General features: G+C 43.5%; 1 protein-coding gene across 1 annotated transcript in view; it reads left to right on the top strand.

Annotated features, from left to right (window-relative positions):
• CNTN4 (contactin 4) overlaps window positions 1-15821 on the top strand; it is a 373607-nt gene that overhangs the window by 178864 nt on the left and 178922 nt on the right. Inside the window, exon 3 of the mRNA XM_014946726.1 lies at window positions 6353-6492. Within this exon, the coding sequence (XP_014802212.1) occupies window positions 6438-6492 (55 nt within the window). The 5' untranslated portion in view covers window positions 6353-6437. The remainder of the gene's footprint in view (window positions 1-6352; window positions 6493-15821) is intronic.

The raw sequence follows: 15821 nt of genomic DNA, 5'->3' as shown, positions 1-15821 counted from the left end.
CAGGATGTGTTTTACAGACATCTAATCCTTTGTGGTGTTCTTCTTTGGATGCTTCTGTTTGGGGCAAATCTTCCTTGACGTGCAGCAATCCGTGCATCCGAGCCCCTCCCTGTGCTGGGGAGGGTGACAGCTTGTTACAGCAGAAATTTTTGGATTAAAAGGACCTGCAAATCCAGTTTATCCATCCCAAGCAGGGTTTTTTTGCTGCTTGTGGTGTCACAGGGCATCGCTGCCCCGTTCCCTGGCGTGGGGATCAGTGCAGAGCTACCACCCGGCCGCCTGCTCCCCGGCATTTGTTTGTGCTATTTAATGCAGCATCATCCTATTTACTGCACTTGTCTCTTATGCAATTTCATCCTTCTGTTTTAGGCTGGTTTTATGTCCAATTTATCAAGATGCTTTTGAATTACACTCGCATCCTTGGAGGTACCTGCAGCCTCTTAGTGTCACCGGCAGACTGAATGAGCACACCTTCTCTTCCACTGCTGCCACTAATAAAAACACTGGCAACCAGGAGACGAAAGACAGGCTCATTTTGGCAGTGAACTCTCAGTAATTACTCTCCAGCTATGGCTTTTCAGGCAGTTATACCCACCCTTCGGTAAAGTTATAGAATTGGCCTCCGGTAAAGTGGAAATTGAAAATTTCCAAAGTGATCAAACAGGAAAAAAAAAACAACCCCTGTCCTGCAAAGAGGTTTGCGAGGGTGAGCTCAAAGCTCAAAGGGACTCTGTGGAGGCAAACCATCTCTCTGTTTTTAAAAATAAGCAGGTAATTTTTTCCTGCTGGGCAGTGAGGAGGAGAAATGAATTTCAATGTTAATTCCTTTCCCAAAGTTGAAATTTTCGTATTGCTTTCTCCTGAAAAGCATTTGAGGGAAGTGTGGCAGCCACAGCCGTGCTGCCAGTGAACACGGGGCTCCATGAATGTTTCTTTCCAGAGAGGATGCCTCAGTTTTTAGAGTATTTGGGGACTTTAAAGGAACTGATGGCCAGCTCCTTTCATTGCATTTATCTTCACAAAAATGGCCGCGTTGTCCATTAAATGTGGCGTGGAGGGGTCAAAAATCAGAATTTCAGGTAAAGCCTTTAAAATGTTCTAAAGTTAAATAATTTCACTTAAAACTAGCCATTTACTTTTCAATATTTCTCTGTTAACACTGATCCTTAAAGGGGCATGAACACATGTTACAGTGTTTTGTCAAAAAATGGGACTTAAACAATTGAGTCTGTGAAGTCTGAGAGCTTTTGGAAAGTGTGCTTGGAGAGAATGGAGAGAAAAATGGATAATGGCATTTTGGTGTAGCTTTGCAGACTTTTTAGTTGTGTTTAAGACTTGGGAACTACCTAGCAACCACATATTTGATAGATATAGATCTTTGTGTATGCGTATATTAGACGAAGGTATCTTCATGTTGGGGAAAAAGGTTTCTTTTGAATCTCAGAAAACTTCCAGTGCCTTATTTTCTACTTTTTTTATATAAATGAGAGGAATTTGAGTTTATGCTAAACTTTTGTGCTTGGGTTTTGCTGGGGCTGGTCTTTCCAGCCTTGACCTGAAATATGCATCCAACGTAGGTGTTCTTGCAGATATTTGCCATGTGCCCATTTATGCCCTGCTCTCAGCAGCTCTACTGCCCCAAGTTCCACACAACCAGACAGCAGTCGGGTAACCCACAGCTTGGTTCCCTCTTCTGCATCCAAGCCTGAAGATTATTTTTGTTAATTACTTAAATCATAAATTGGTTTAGGTTGGGACACCTCCTACTAGACCAGTCCTTAAAGACCATCTAGCTGTACCCCCCTGCCCTGGGCAGGGACATCTCTTGGCCACAGCTTGGTTCCCTCTTCTGCATCCAAGCCTGAAGATTATTTTTGTTAATTACTTAAATCATAAATTGGTTTAGGTTGGGACACCTCCTACTAGACCAGGTTGCTCCAAGCCCCATCCAACCTGGCCTTGAACACCTCTGGGGATGACACTATAGTATTTTATGATACTCCTGTTTAAGAAGCTTGGTAATTCTTTGGAGGTTTTGGCACCGTGAATTACTGTTGCTGTTGAGGAAAGCAGGGAATTCACATCAGCTACTGGCTCTTGCCCTCAGGTCAGATCTGTGACAGCCGGAGGGTCGGCACCACCTTAAATCTACCAACTCACATCTCAGAGTGGTTTGTGCTTACCCTGAGCTCTTCCTTTGTTGAGGTGATTAAAAGATGCCTGTTGCTGTCTGTATGTGCAGCATGCTTCATTAACAGTGATTTATTTTGGAGTTTAGCAGAATTGGCACTGTGCAGCACACCGACGTGCAGCAGAAGGACGTGAGATGATTGCAAAGGCTTCTTGCTGCTGCTGCACTACTGAGGGGTCTGGGGCATGTTTTGCACATTTTCCTTCAGAACGTTCACAACATTGGGAGTTCATATAGTGCACATGGTATTTACAAAAGTATTTTTCACATTCTGAATGCGTCCGTACACTTTAGCCGTAGGTTTTTCATTTCTGTTTTATTTTTCTTCCAGAATTGCTCATCATTAAACACCCAAAGTAGCGACAAAGAGCCGTGCCTACTAACCCAGAAAAATTCCCCGCCAGTGTTTCTACTGCACACATCTTTTTTTTTTTTCCCCTCATACCCGACTGCAGTCTGAGTTCTTAGAGTCAACCTTCTTTGTCAGAATCCAATTACAAACAAAGGTGCCTTTCAAAAGAATTTGCAATGGGTGCATTGCCAAAAGTCAAGTTAAAAAGACATCCGCGCCTGTGTTGGCACTAGGCTTTCTAATGGGATGCACTTCCAAACTGAAGCACTGCTATCTCATTTTCATCTTGAAAAATACAGCTTGTGTAGTGCTGAAACTACATACACTTCCTTCTGGAAATAAAATATTAAACCTTTACAAGTTTTCAGGCTTCTTATATTCTTCAGAGGCAGCGTGAACCCCCCTGGGATTTTATAGTCGGAAAACATTTAGAAATGGGAAGGACCTTTTCAATTATCTGTCTTTTGCTCATGCACAAATGTTGCCTTTCCTCGAGTTGTGGCCATAAAAAGTCACCGTGTTTCAGCAGTTTCCACACAGCTGTGAACAATGGACCTGCTGATACGCACAGCAGCGAGGGTTACGGGGAAAACATTTTGAAGATTGGACTCATTCACATGTGAAATAGGGAACCATCATGAGAAATGAAAATGTAGCCCTAACTTGAATACTGCCATATTTTAACCTTAGGAAAATATATTTTTTTTAATGGTAATTATCTGATTTACTTCCCACTGCTTTTTATGTCGAGACAGGCGTCGTTTTCTTTTTGGGAAACTTTCTGAAATTTTAAAGCTGTTGTTAGGGGATGTCTCGGTCTGAGGGTTGGTGTGTGGTTGTGCTGCTCCAGAGGGGGCTGTTACAGAGCACCGGGAAGATGGTGAAGCTTAAATATTAATTCAGCAATAGCTATTCTGGGCACAGCAACAGAATGTGGTTCTATTCCACATAGCTAGAAAATGACACACGCTTAATTCAGCAATAGCTATTCTGGGCACAGCGACAGAATGTGGTTCTGTTCCACATAGCTAGAAAATGACATGGTAGAGTATCCTCTAGGATACAGAGGATATTCTATATTCTCTAGATACTCCTCTTCTAGCAATATATTCAAAGGTGATTATGGCAGGGTATATACTTTGGCTATGAGTGCGTGGGGTTGCCATTAACATCGATGGAAATACCAGCCCCAGTCACGTATTGGCAGTTGGTTAATACCAGAAGTGACTGTTTCCATTCAGATAGCTAAAAATTCTTCCTTTGAAGCACACACATGACCCTCTTGCCGTCTGCTGGTTCTCTGGAGTATATTTTGAATAACTAAGTAAGAGGGAAGACTTTCAGCTTTTTCACTGAACTTAATAATTAAATGTCCTGAGTACTAAAAATGCCTATTTTTAGTATAGCTTTTATTTTTGGCTGAGAGTAAGACCCAATGATTGTGTTAAAACATCTTGGGAGGAAAGAAAGCCTGCTATTTTTAATGCCCTTTTAAGCTAAAAACTAATTTACATTAGTGATTTTGAAATGCTTTGTATTAGTTTTTAAAATGCTTAGAGAAGCATGATTTCCTAAGGAGGAAAAAAAAAATAAATTAGTTTGCAAAAACCACAAAGTAGCCAGATTTCTTCCCAAAGCAATGGAGAGTCAGGATAAGGTCTGGTAAGAGGAGGAGTTGCAGTGGAGAGGAGTAATGAATTGAAGGCTATCCAAGACATTTCTTGCTTCTATGGAAAACCAGGGAATAAAATACCAAACCAACAATCTCAGTTCCAAGAGAGTATCAGGGATGTGACACAAACAGGCTGGGGACCTGCAAATAAGACAGCCATCTCCACGGTCCTCCGTGAAGAATTGTCCCTCAGCTCCATCACGTCTCCAGAAGCACCATCCTCAAAGGGTATGGTGATAAGTAGAGGCATCTCAGTTGACTTTGGTCGGATCTAGGGTTTTATATCCCTAGGTTTTTTTTAACCAAAAGGCAGATATCATACTTTCCCTGCTTACAGCCAGCCAAGAAGCTGAGGGCTGCTGTTATTAATCCATGTAGCTGGAGAGAATCTGATCAGCCCTTCCACACGCTGGCAGATCCGCAGGTGCTTTAGATGGGTTCCTGGCAGTAGGTTAAGTTGCTAAGTGCTATCCCTCTTGTGTTTTTAATTAGGTATCGAAGGCTGTAAGTGATTGTTCTGTTTCAGTCCCACGTAGCTTATTGCGAAGCGCGAGGAGAACAATGGTAGAGCGTTGCATGGCAATGTAATGAAGAGAAGCCTCAGGAGTGACACGATGGGCTTATTGATGGGAGTAATACGTGGGAAAACCAGAACACGAAAGAATTTCAGCAGCTGCTGGTGAATACAAGATTTATCTCAAATCTCACTTCAACTGGTGTAAAACCTAGAGCAACTCGCCTTTGGTATAAATCTCTGCATAGGTGCAGTTGTAGCCAACAGGATTTTGATGCTTAGAGGAAAAGTAGCATTTATCTATGTATGAAGACTATATAGGATAAATAAATACGTTTTTTGAGTTCACTATAAATACAGAGTCAATCAATATAAAGGTCTATGATGATATTTTTCTTGAAAAATTAATAATTAATACTCTAATCATTTGCTTTAGATGTTATTTGTTTTCATTGATTAGTTTTTCCTGCTAACTCCCCGCTAGCCTAATCAGTCTGTGAGAACAGATGAATATATTCAGTTAATCTCTACCCCCTTCAAAGTTGCATCTTCAGATCACAGGATGAAGACTCTTAGTCTTCTCGGTGCATTGAACCTGACTTTATTAGGAGAATCTTATCAATTTTAACTCACAAAAGCTAAGCAGAGACCTCTCATGATACCCCTTCACATGCCGTTAGTCATGCAGTTTGTCTTGTAAGCACGAAGGCCCCTTAACTTCCAGCCTTCAGTGATAGGAATAAATTATAAGAATGTGTGTCTGACTTATTTATTGTTAATATTTCAATGCCTGCTCTGGAAAAGATTCCTTGCATAAAAAAGAGGCATTTTTCCCCCACTGGGTTGCGTTGGGGGGGGTACGTTGCAGTGATAAGCTAAGGAAGTCTTCAAATTGCCTGCTTACAAATGTTAACTATTTACAAGTTTTAATAGAGTGTGAGGGAAAAATCAGATTTTGCCTGGAAATATTTTAAGGGCTTTTTTTAAAAGTTTTGGGGCAATGAGAATGGGGTTGAAATGGGAAAAGCATCCCCCTTTCCTGAGCAGGGTGGGAACTCTTCCTAGGAAGTGTCGCCTTGGGGAGATGACGTCCTTCACGTACCGGGGGATGTTTGTAGAGAAAAGTGAGAGTAATTCTCATAACTTTCCTCTTAGCTCTGAACTACAGAGTTGATTAATCATACTTCAGATTACTGCAGAGGCAGCAAGTGAATCTGCTGATGACAGAGTAGAGAGACAGGAGGAATCTCACAACACCCAAGTGGAAATGCAGATATGGGGCTACAATTCCCAATCCTCACCTGGTACCCAGCGTACACGGACCCTTAATTTTGCAAGTTTGGTTTCCTCTGCAAGTTTCCGTGCATTTCTATAAATAATACTGATATCTTCTTTTATTCTTCAGATCTAGAGCAGTGATCTGAAGAAGAAAAGAACATTGTGAGTAGCACTTGACGAGTAAACCAGTTTTGCAAATCATTCCTCAGACTGATTTTAAATGCAATGTTTAAAAAAGTTTCTTTATTGGTCTTGAGATGCAGCTTTCCTGGAAAGAAAACCAAACTGTCAGAACCAGAAGGAGCAGAAAATCCTAAATCTCCTTGTAATTTGTCTCTTTTACAGATTAAAGGTTGCCTGAAGTTTCCAAGGAGCCCCCCTTCTCTTCTGTAGTTACTGGACTGGTCTCCTCTGCCCCGGGAAGCTGAAGATGAGGTTGCTCTGGGAACTGCTCGTGCTGCAATCGTTCATGGTGTGCCTTGCAGGTAAAGTGTCACTTTGAAAACTTTTGATTTCAGAAGGCCACAGTATTTCCTGCTAATGCAAAAAGCGCACCGCGTTTTATACGCCAGTGGGAAAACAAGTCCCCGCTCCATGAGCGCCATTAGGAAAGGTTGCTGAAGGGATCAAGCTGATGCTCTTAACGAGCTCCTTTTACTGCTGATGGGTACCTCCACGGCAGAAGCGAGATGTTTCCAAGGTCTGCTCTGCCCGTTTCCACTTCAAAATTGCCGTTGATGAAAGTTGTTTTCCCATGTTATGTGCTAAGCGTTTCAATGCTCAATTAAACCTACGTGGAGTATGGCTTTAAATCCCATTAAAATGGTGTTATGTTACAGCAAAGACCTCGCTCCATTTAACAAATAATTAGAATAACATATTTCAGCGATATAACCGTCTTCTCTAACTGCCCTTGTTTAACTTTTTCTTCCCTGAGAGTTGCAATGTTTTGAGAGTTCCTGGCAAAATGAAATTTCGGAGGAATGTGCCTTTTCCCTGGAGCTGAAGCGGTTCCTGGGAGACGTTTGGGCTTTGCAGAGGGTCAGCAGAGCTCTGCTGACCTTCTCACGCCCCAGGACCTGCCTGTGGGCTGCTGCTGGGAGAACTGGGCTTGTGTCTCTCCACCAGTGCCTCTGGGGCAGGTGCTGCCATCACACCAGGGTTATTGAAGCCTGTTTTGATTCTCTCTCGTTGCCATTCAGCTATCGTTGATTATTTCCTCCTTAATTTGCGATTATTCTTCTTTAACATGTGTTTGGTTCTGGGTGGGGGGGAAGTGTTGCGTTTTAATTAATGTTTATGTCACCTTGGTGTTCATCTGGATTTCTCTAATTTACCTACTGCTCGGTGCTCAGAATGTTTTACTGCTTTGTTGAGTAACTTGTGCTTCCTTCCCTTTTATATCTGCACGTTGTCAGGGTACTTTTTCAGCACTTTAGGTAATAGCAGACTACTTATAATAGTGTTTACTTTCTTCTGCTTAGCTCTACTGAACACAAAGCCACTTTTATTCCGGTACTTATGGGTATACCTATTTTTGAAATTTGGTTCCAAGTCTTTCTAAATGTGCTATGACAGTTTCTGAGCTGGCAGAAAATTGGATGCAGAGAGATTCTGCAATGCGGTGCCACATGTCTCTCAGGAAGCGCAAGCCTATTTTTTTTTTTTTTTTTAGAAAAATGCATCCCATAAGCAGTGACTTTCCCCCCGCTGTTCTGCATTGGCATTTTTTCGTTATCTTTGCAGTGCCCTGAATATTTTCAGGGCACGGCATCAGTTTCTCTGTCCTGCTGAGGGAGAGTTAAGAGAGTTATGGGGAGAGGAGCACCCAAAGTTTTCTGTGAGCTTTATATTAGGTGATGAGTGAGGAAATTCCTTTGTTTTGCTGAAGGATGTGAGTTAGGGGCAACTTCTTTGGACAAGATTTAAATCTGGAAGTTTGTGCGTTTGCCTGTGGTGTTGTACGAGCCGGTTGTAGGCGTGGAAGGGATTTTGCCGTGTGAGTTATGGTGTTAACATGAAACAGGGCTAACTCGTTTGGGTGCAGTGCTGTTAATTAACTAACGGTCTCAGGATGCTTCCCGGACCTGTGTGAGTGCTGTGTGCTGTTATGGACTATGCGAACACAGTCAGATCTGTAAATATTCCAGAATTAAGGAGGAAACCATACCCGACGCCTTGCATCATCTCGTTCTCCATCAATGTGCTCTGCAAGGTGGGAGGAGGTGACCATAAAGTAGTTCACTCTAGCAGCTGCTGTTTAGCAGTTCAGTGCAGCAGGCACAAAGCTCTAAAACAAAAGTTTGTACACAAGGAACCCCTTAATTTTAAGCCCTTCTTAATTTTTCAATTTTTTATGTTCTACTTTTCTTTTTTTTAACCTGGTCTCAGGAAGCTTGTTTGTCCCTGCTGGTAATTACGGTGCTCATGGAGAATTTCAGCTGTTGATCTCAAAGAAAAAACTCAAAGTAGACCAGTAACTTCCCACCCCACGTCCTGCCGGGCAGCAGGGAGGCACTGGGGAGCCTGAGGCTGCCCAATTCTCCTGGGTCATCACTCCTCCTGCTGCCCTGCACGGTGGCTCTGCTTCAGGGATAACCAGGAGCGATGGAAGCTCTCCTCCTGTCTACAACAGATAGCTCTTCTCTTAAATTCTTCTTCATTTCTAAGTTTAGAAAACAATTTAGGAAATAATATTTTATTTTCATGTTGATCAAACCATTGGACCATGAGAACAGATTAAGAATCGAATTATACAAATGAAAGAAAAAGATAATAGGATGCAGAAGAGTTATCTAACAACCCTCCATAGTGCTTTGCGGACCCTCAAATGACCGGGAAACTGTGTTAAGTACTGAGTTACCTGTGAAAAATGAGCTAAAACCTAAAAATTGAATACTTAGTTCTGCTGATCAGCGTCAGACACACAGCCCAGATATCAGTCCCATCTTTGTCTCTGCCACCATTGGTGGAAGATGAGGCTTTTGTGCATGGACCTGTCAAACTCCCCGTGGAGGCAGGCGGCCCCACCGTCCCCATGTGGCAGAGGCCTCAGTGCCCCTTTGGGTGCAGCTGGTGGCCTCCAGCTACTGCCAGTCCCAGCAGCTACTTGTTGGTTTGGCTTTTTTTGTGTGCGTGTGCTTTCTAAACGAACATCTGTTCAGTACAAATTGCATAAAAACTTCCAAACTCGTATCATTCAAGCCATTAAACAGCTGTCAAACCCGAAGCACTCGGAGTACCCAAACACGTCGTTAAGGGGACCAGTTATCTGCCACTGCCAACGTGCCAGGAGAAGACAGACGTGCCAGGGCTGTTCACGGTCCGTGTGGGCTATTGCTATTGATTTTATGTACTGAGTGTTCAGATATTACAGTTCTTCACAGCAGGATAAAACACTCGGATAGAAAACGAGATCAATCCCAGGACGTACTTAAACCAGCTACCCAGAGGTGCAACTCTACTCATAATTTTGGGAGCTACCCAGTCTGCTAAAGGTCCTTCTGAGCTTAACTCTACCCCCTTTCAATCCATGACCCAAGCTGGGACCAGTCTACTTTTCTCGCTGGTTGTTCTAAGGTCGTACAGATAAAAACTTAACGATGCTTTCTTTGGACTCGCTAGTTGATGTGTATCAATTCAGGGTTTCTGATTATATTTTCAGGAGGTCTTTTCTTTGGGTGTCAGCTCTGGGAAGCAGTAACAGCCAATTACTCCTTTGGTGCCAAATAACTCTTGATTTGTTAGGGCTGTCGGACTTTTTTTTTTTTTTTTTAGAAAAATGCATCCCATAAGCAGTGACTTTCCCCCCGCTGTTCTGCATTGGCATTTTTTCGTTATCTTTGCAGTGCCCTGAATATTTTCAGGGCACGGCATCAGTTTCTCTGTCCTGCTGAGGGAGAGTTAAGAGAGTTATGGGGAGAGGAGCACCCAAAGTTTTCTGTGAGCTTTATATTAGGTGATGAGTGAGGAAATTCCTTTGTTTTGCTGAAGGATGTGAGTTAGGGGCAACTTCTTTGGACCAGATTTAAATCGGGAAGTTTGTGTGTCTGCCTGTGGTGTTGTACGAGCCAGCTGTAGGCGTGGAAGGGATTTTGCCGTGTGAGTTATGGTGTTAACATGAAACAGGGCTAACTCGTTTGGGTGCAGTGCTGTTAATTAACTAACGGTCTCAGGATGCTTCCCGGACCTGTGTGAGTGCTGTGTGCTGTTATGGACTATGCGAACACAGTCAGATCTGTAAATATTCCAGAATTAAGGAGGAAACCATACCCGACGCCTTGCATCATCTCGTTCTCCATCAATGTGCTCTGCAAGGTGGGAGGAGGTGACCATAAAGTAGTTCACTCTAGCAGCTGCTGTTTAGCAGTTCAGTGCAGCAGGCACAAAGCTCTAAAACAAAAGTTTGTACACAAGGAACCCCTTAATTTTAAGCCCTTCTTAATTTTTCAATTTTTTATGTTCTACTTTTCTTTTTTTTAACCTGGTCTCAGGAAGCTTGTTTGTCCCTGCTGGTAATTACGGTGCTCATGGAGAATTTCTGAGTTATGGTGTTAACATGAAACAGGGCTAACTCGTTTGGGTGCAGTGCTGTTAATTAACTAACGGTCTCAGGATGCTTCCCGGACCTGTGTGAGTGCTGTGTGCTGTTATGGACTATGCGAACACAGTCAGATCTGTAAATATTCCAGAATTAAGGAGGAAACCATACCCGATGCCTTGCATCGTCTCGTTCTCCATCAACGTGCTCTGCAAAGTGGGAGGAGGTGACCATAAAGTAGTTCACTCTAGCAGTTGCTATTTAGCAGCTCAATGCATCAGGCACAAAGCTGTAAAACAGAAGTTTGTACACAAGGAACCCCTTAGTTTTAAGCCCTTCTTAATTTTTGAATTTTTTATGTTCTACTTTTCTTTTTTTTTAACCTGGTCTCAGGAAGCTTGTTTGTCCCTGCCGGTAATTACGGTGCTCGTGGAGAATTTCAGCTGTTGATCTCAAAGAAAAAACTCAAAAGTAGACCAGTAACTTCCCACCCCACGTCCTGCCGGGCAGCAGGGAGGTACTGGGGAGCCTGAGGCTGCCCAATTCTCCTGGGTCATCACTCCTCCTGCTGCCCTGCACGGCGGCTCTGCTTCAGGGATAACCAGGAGCGATGGAAGCTCTCCTCCTGTCTACAACAGAGAGCTCTTCTCTTAAATTCTTCTTCATTTCTAAGTTTAGAAAACAATTTAGGAAATAATATTTTATTTTCATGTTGATCAAACCATTGGACCATGAGAACAGATTAAGAATCGAATTATACAAATGAAAGAAAAAGATAATAGGATGCAGAAGAGTTATCTAACAACCCTCCATAGTGCTTTGCGGACCCTCAAATGACCGGGAAACTGTGTTAAGTACTGAGTTACCTGTGAAAAATGAGCTAAAACCTAAAAATTGAATACTTAGTTCTGCTGATCAGCGTCAGACACACAGCCCAGATATCAGTCCCATCTTTGTCTCTGCCACCATTGGTGGAAGATGAGGCTTTTGTGCATGGACCTGTCAAACTCCCCGTGGAGGCAGGCGGCCCCACCGTCCCCATGTGGCAGAGGCCTCAGTGCCCCTTTGGGTGCAGCTGGTGGCCTCCAGCTACTGCCAGTCCCAGCAGCTACTTGTTGGTTTGGCTTTTTTTGTGTGCGTGTGCTTTCTAAACGAACATCTGTTCAGTACAAATTGCATAAAAACTTCCAAACTCGTATCATTCAAGCCATTAAACAGCTGTCAAACCCGAAGCACTCGGAGTACCCAAACACGTCGTTAAGGGGACCAGTTATCTGCCACTGCCAACGTGCCAGGAGAAGACAGACGTGCCAGGGCTGTTCACGGTCCGTGTGGGCTATTGCTATTGATTTTATGTACTGAGTGTTCAGATATTACAGTTCTTCACAGCAGGATAAAACACTCGGATAGAAAACGAGATCAATCCCAGGACGTACTTAAACCAGCTACCCAGAGGTGCAACTCTACTCATAATTTTGGGAGCTACCCAGTCTGCTAAAGGTCCTTCTGAGCTTAACTCTACCCCCTTTCAATCCATGACCCAAGCTGGGACCAGTCTACTTTTCTCGCTGGTTGTTCTAAGGTCGTACAGATAAAAACTTAACGATGCTTTCTTTGGACTCGCTAGTTGATGTGTATCAATTCAGGGTTTCTGATTATATTTTCAGGAGGTCTTTTCTTTGGGTGTCAGCTCTGGGAAGCAGTAACAGCCAATTACTCCTTTGGTGCCAAATAACTCTTGATTTGTTAGGGCTGTCGGACTCCTCAAAGAGCAGTTGTGGTGGCGATAATTTTGAGTTTTGGAGAGTATAAGATGAGAGGCAGAGCAGCCTGTGAAAAATAACACACAGCTCTTCCGAGTCATGACCGTTGTGCACCCTGAAATGCATTTGTGTAGGGCCTGGGAAGGAACCAGGACCCAGAAGACATCGCACAGTCAAACCAACTTGTGTTAATGAAGGTGGGACGCAGTCCGTATGCCTGTAGTGTGCTGGACAAATATGAAATGAAATTTTCTATATTTTTTGTGACTTTCATGCAATTCTTTGCCTCATTAACTTCCTGTAGCAGTGAGTTTCACTGCTGAAGTCATATTTGCATGTTAATGAGCTGCAGTTGCAGAGACGCATTACCCGTGTGAGTGTGCATATGCATATTTTATCATGTAATTTAACCCACGAAGATCCACAGAAAACACAAAAGGAACTTGGGTAGCTTTTAAGGAGCGTTTATGGTTGGTTTGTGTCTCTGGAGTCCAGCTTTCTCTCCTGCCCCCAATCTCCATCTCTGGCTCTTACTTAGAGGCTTTGGCTTCTGGCCCTTCTGCTTGTTCTTGCCGTTTGAAAAGAAGGATCTCTGCTGACAGCAAACACACAAGCCAGCCCTCCTTTTTTTCTTAGCAAGCACCTCGTAAACACAAGAGCTTCAATAAATGCATTTGTCTTGCAGCTCTGTAATAATGCTTCTGTTCCAACAAGTTTGTTTTGTCAAAGGGAAAAGTGCTATTGCAGCTCTATCCTGGAGGGGTGACTGAAGTAGCTCCAGGAAGCACAAGCCAAAATACTGCATCTAGTATTTGTTTTACACTGATGTGAATGAATAAGGAAGCATCATTCTTGCTCTTCACTATCTGGGCTTCTTCCTGAAGCCTCCCAGCTGTGTAAGCTTTTGTTTGGCAACAGATAGGTTAGGGGTGGACCTGATGGAAAGCACTTCTGAGGACAAGGATCTGGAAGTCCTGGTAGACAGTAAATTATCCATGAGCCAGCAATGTGCCCTTGTCCCCAACAGGGCCAATGGAATCCTGGGCTGCATAGGGAAGAGTGTGGCTGGTAAGCAGGTGGAGGGAGGTCATTCTCCCCCTCTGCTCTGCCCTGGTGAGGCCACATCCAGTTCTGGGCTCCCCAGTTCAAGAGAGACAGGGAACTACTGGAGAGACTCCAGCGTAGGGCAGCAAAGATGACAGAGGGATTGGAGCATCTCCCTGATGAGGAAAGGCTGAGAGAGCTGGAACTCTTTAGCCTGGAGAAGAGAAGGCTGAGGGGAGACCTTATTAATGCTGACAAGTATCTAAGGGGTGGGCTGAAGAAGGATGGAGCCAGACTCTTTTCAGTGGTTCCCAGTGACAGGATGAGGGGCAACAGGCACAAGCTGGAACACGGGAAGTTCCATTCAAATATGAGAGAAAACTTCTTTAGGGTGAGGGTGCCAGAGCCCTGGAACAGGCTGCCCAGGGAGGGTGTGGAGTCCCCTTCTCTGGAGATTTTCAAGATCCACCTGAATGCAGTCCTGAGTGATGTGCTCTGGGCAATCCTGCTTTAGCAGCAGGAGATGATCTCTAGAGGTCCCTTCCACCTCTGACAATTCTGTGATTCCATGATTAAATGGGCTGCGCAAAGATCGCTGGCAAGTTTTTAGTGGAACGTGGAAGGTCATCCTCAAACTTGGAAATACCTTCATTACTCCCTGAGAATATAGGTTACCCCACAATTTCTATACACATTTATGCTCTGTTATGTGAAAAATAAAGAGTTTCACGATTGAACAGGTATCCGAAATCAGATGTTAGCCATATTGCCTCTCACATCTGAAAAGGTACAGTGAATTAATAAGATGACTACCACACTTATACATAGTTTTAGCAATCCCAACAGGGCTTAGGGTGGTATTTAGCAATGGGTTTTTTCCTGGCTGTCTGCACAGGGAAGTCTGTTCTTGGTGCCCTGATATCCCAGCAACGCGCGCGCTTAATTCTGTAAATCCAGGGACAGCATCATATTTTTCAATATCAAATTCTATCATATTTTTGATTAAGGTGGAACAAAAGCATCGCTTCACCTTTTATCTGCTGAAAAATGCTGTTTTCTAATCTAGAAATATGCACACAAGAGCACAACTCAGGGAAAAAAAATAATTCTGTAGAGCTTATTTTCAGTGTGGGTTATGGTTTTGTTTCTTTTCAGAACTGAATTTTTTAACAGGACAATATTCTTATAAATGCCTGTCCAGGCATTCATTGTTCTTCCATCCCATGTTGATACAGCATAACCAATACCTCAGCAGTGGTTCAGGCCAGAGCATTTAGAGCATGGCTATGAACTCCCGGGGAAAAAAACCCAATATATAGTCAAGTGTTTTCCATTGTTGGACAAAAATCACTGTAATTTTTATCAGTACTTTCCAATGAAATCAGGCATCCAGCTCTGTTAAAAATTAAAACTCAAAATTCACCCAAAGATGAACATCCACAGGCCTGTTTGAATTCATGCGCCTATCCAAGCAGATGTAGGTTATGTACAAAGGAAATTCTGCTAATTTCATGTCTGAATATAAATAATTAAACTAAGAAGTACTGTTGTACATATTAAATGATGGTCTCCTATAAACGATGCAGCAATTCAATTTGTTCAGCGTTTTTTGTGGTGCCGTGCTGTTCCCATGACTGGTGCTTTGATGTTAGAGGGTAGCTGGAAAATGATTAATCTGTTGCAGTTCTGTAATTAATTAATTTATATTTTGGTCCGTTCTGCAGCACTTTGCATTTCTCTACCCGGCTGCCTAATTAATGTTTGCATAGCACTTGGAACAGATAAAGCACTGAATGGCTCCTATTAATATAATCACTTCTCAAACTCGACCCTTGGCTTCATGGCGCTTGGTAAGCTGTCACTGAAGCTCGCTGGAGAAGGCTTTGTGCTTGAGATCTGGCCTGCCCTTCGCACTTTGGAGGTTTTTCTTAATTATTCGAGGAATTATTTTTTGTTTGTTTGCTTAGTTTAAGCTCCTGTTTTTCAAACGCTGTAGAAAGAGCTGGGCCCGCCGCCTCTTTACTCCTCACCCCGCCGGCGCCATCTTGTGGGCAGGCGGCCATTAGCCGGGGGCGAGCCTGTCACGTACGCGCTTCCCTTTTAAAGACGTTCGGGCCAATCAGGACGAAGTACGTAGCAGGACAGGGACCCGGATGAGCACGCGCTGCCTATAAAAGGGCCCAGCGACAGGTGGATGGGGCAGAGCGCGCCTTGTGTGAGGAGAGGCGGGGCCGGTGGTGGTCTGCTGAGGGAGCTTTGTATCTGTTCTTTGAGGTTGTTGAGCTTGTTGTTGGCGTGTTAAAATGGCCCAGAGGCTTTCAGGGATGAGTTTGGTGGCATGATCTACTCTGCACAGGGTCCAGGTTAAAATAAAGTTTGGGTTGTACAACCTCATCGTGAGGATTCCTAATGTCATGGGGATCTCTAAAGAATTTGCCTGTCGCTGTAGTGGTGGGTGATAAGGTCA

This window comes from Calidris pugnax, unplaced genomic scaffold (assembly GCF_001431845.1).
Source record: "Calidris pugnax isolate Ruff unplaced genomic scaffold, ASM143184v1 scaffold81, whole genome shotgun sequence".
Lineage (NCBI taxonomy): Eukaryota > Metazoa > Chordata > Aves > Charadriiformes > Scolopacidae > Calidris > Calidris pugnax.
The sequence above is the reverse complement of the archived record's forward strand: the minus strand, read 5'-3'. Positions and strand labels throughout refer to the sequence as shown.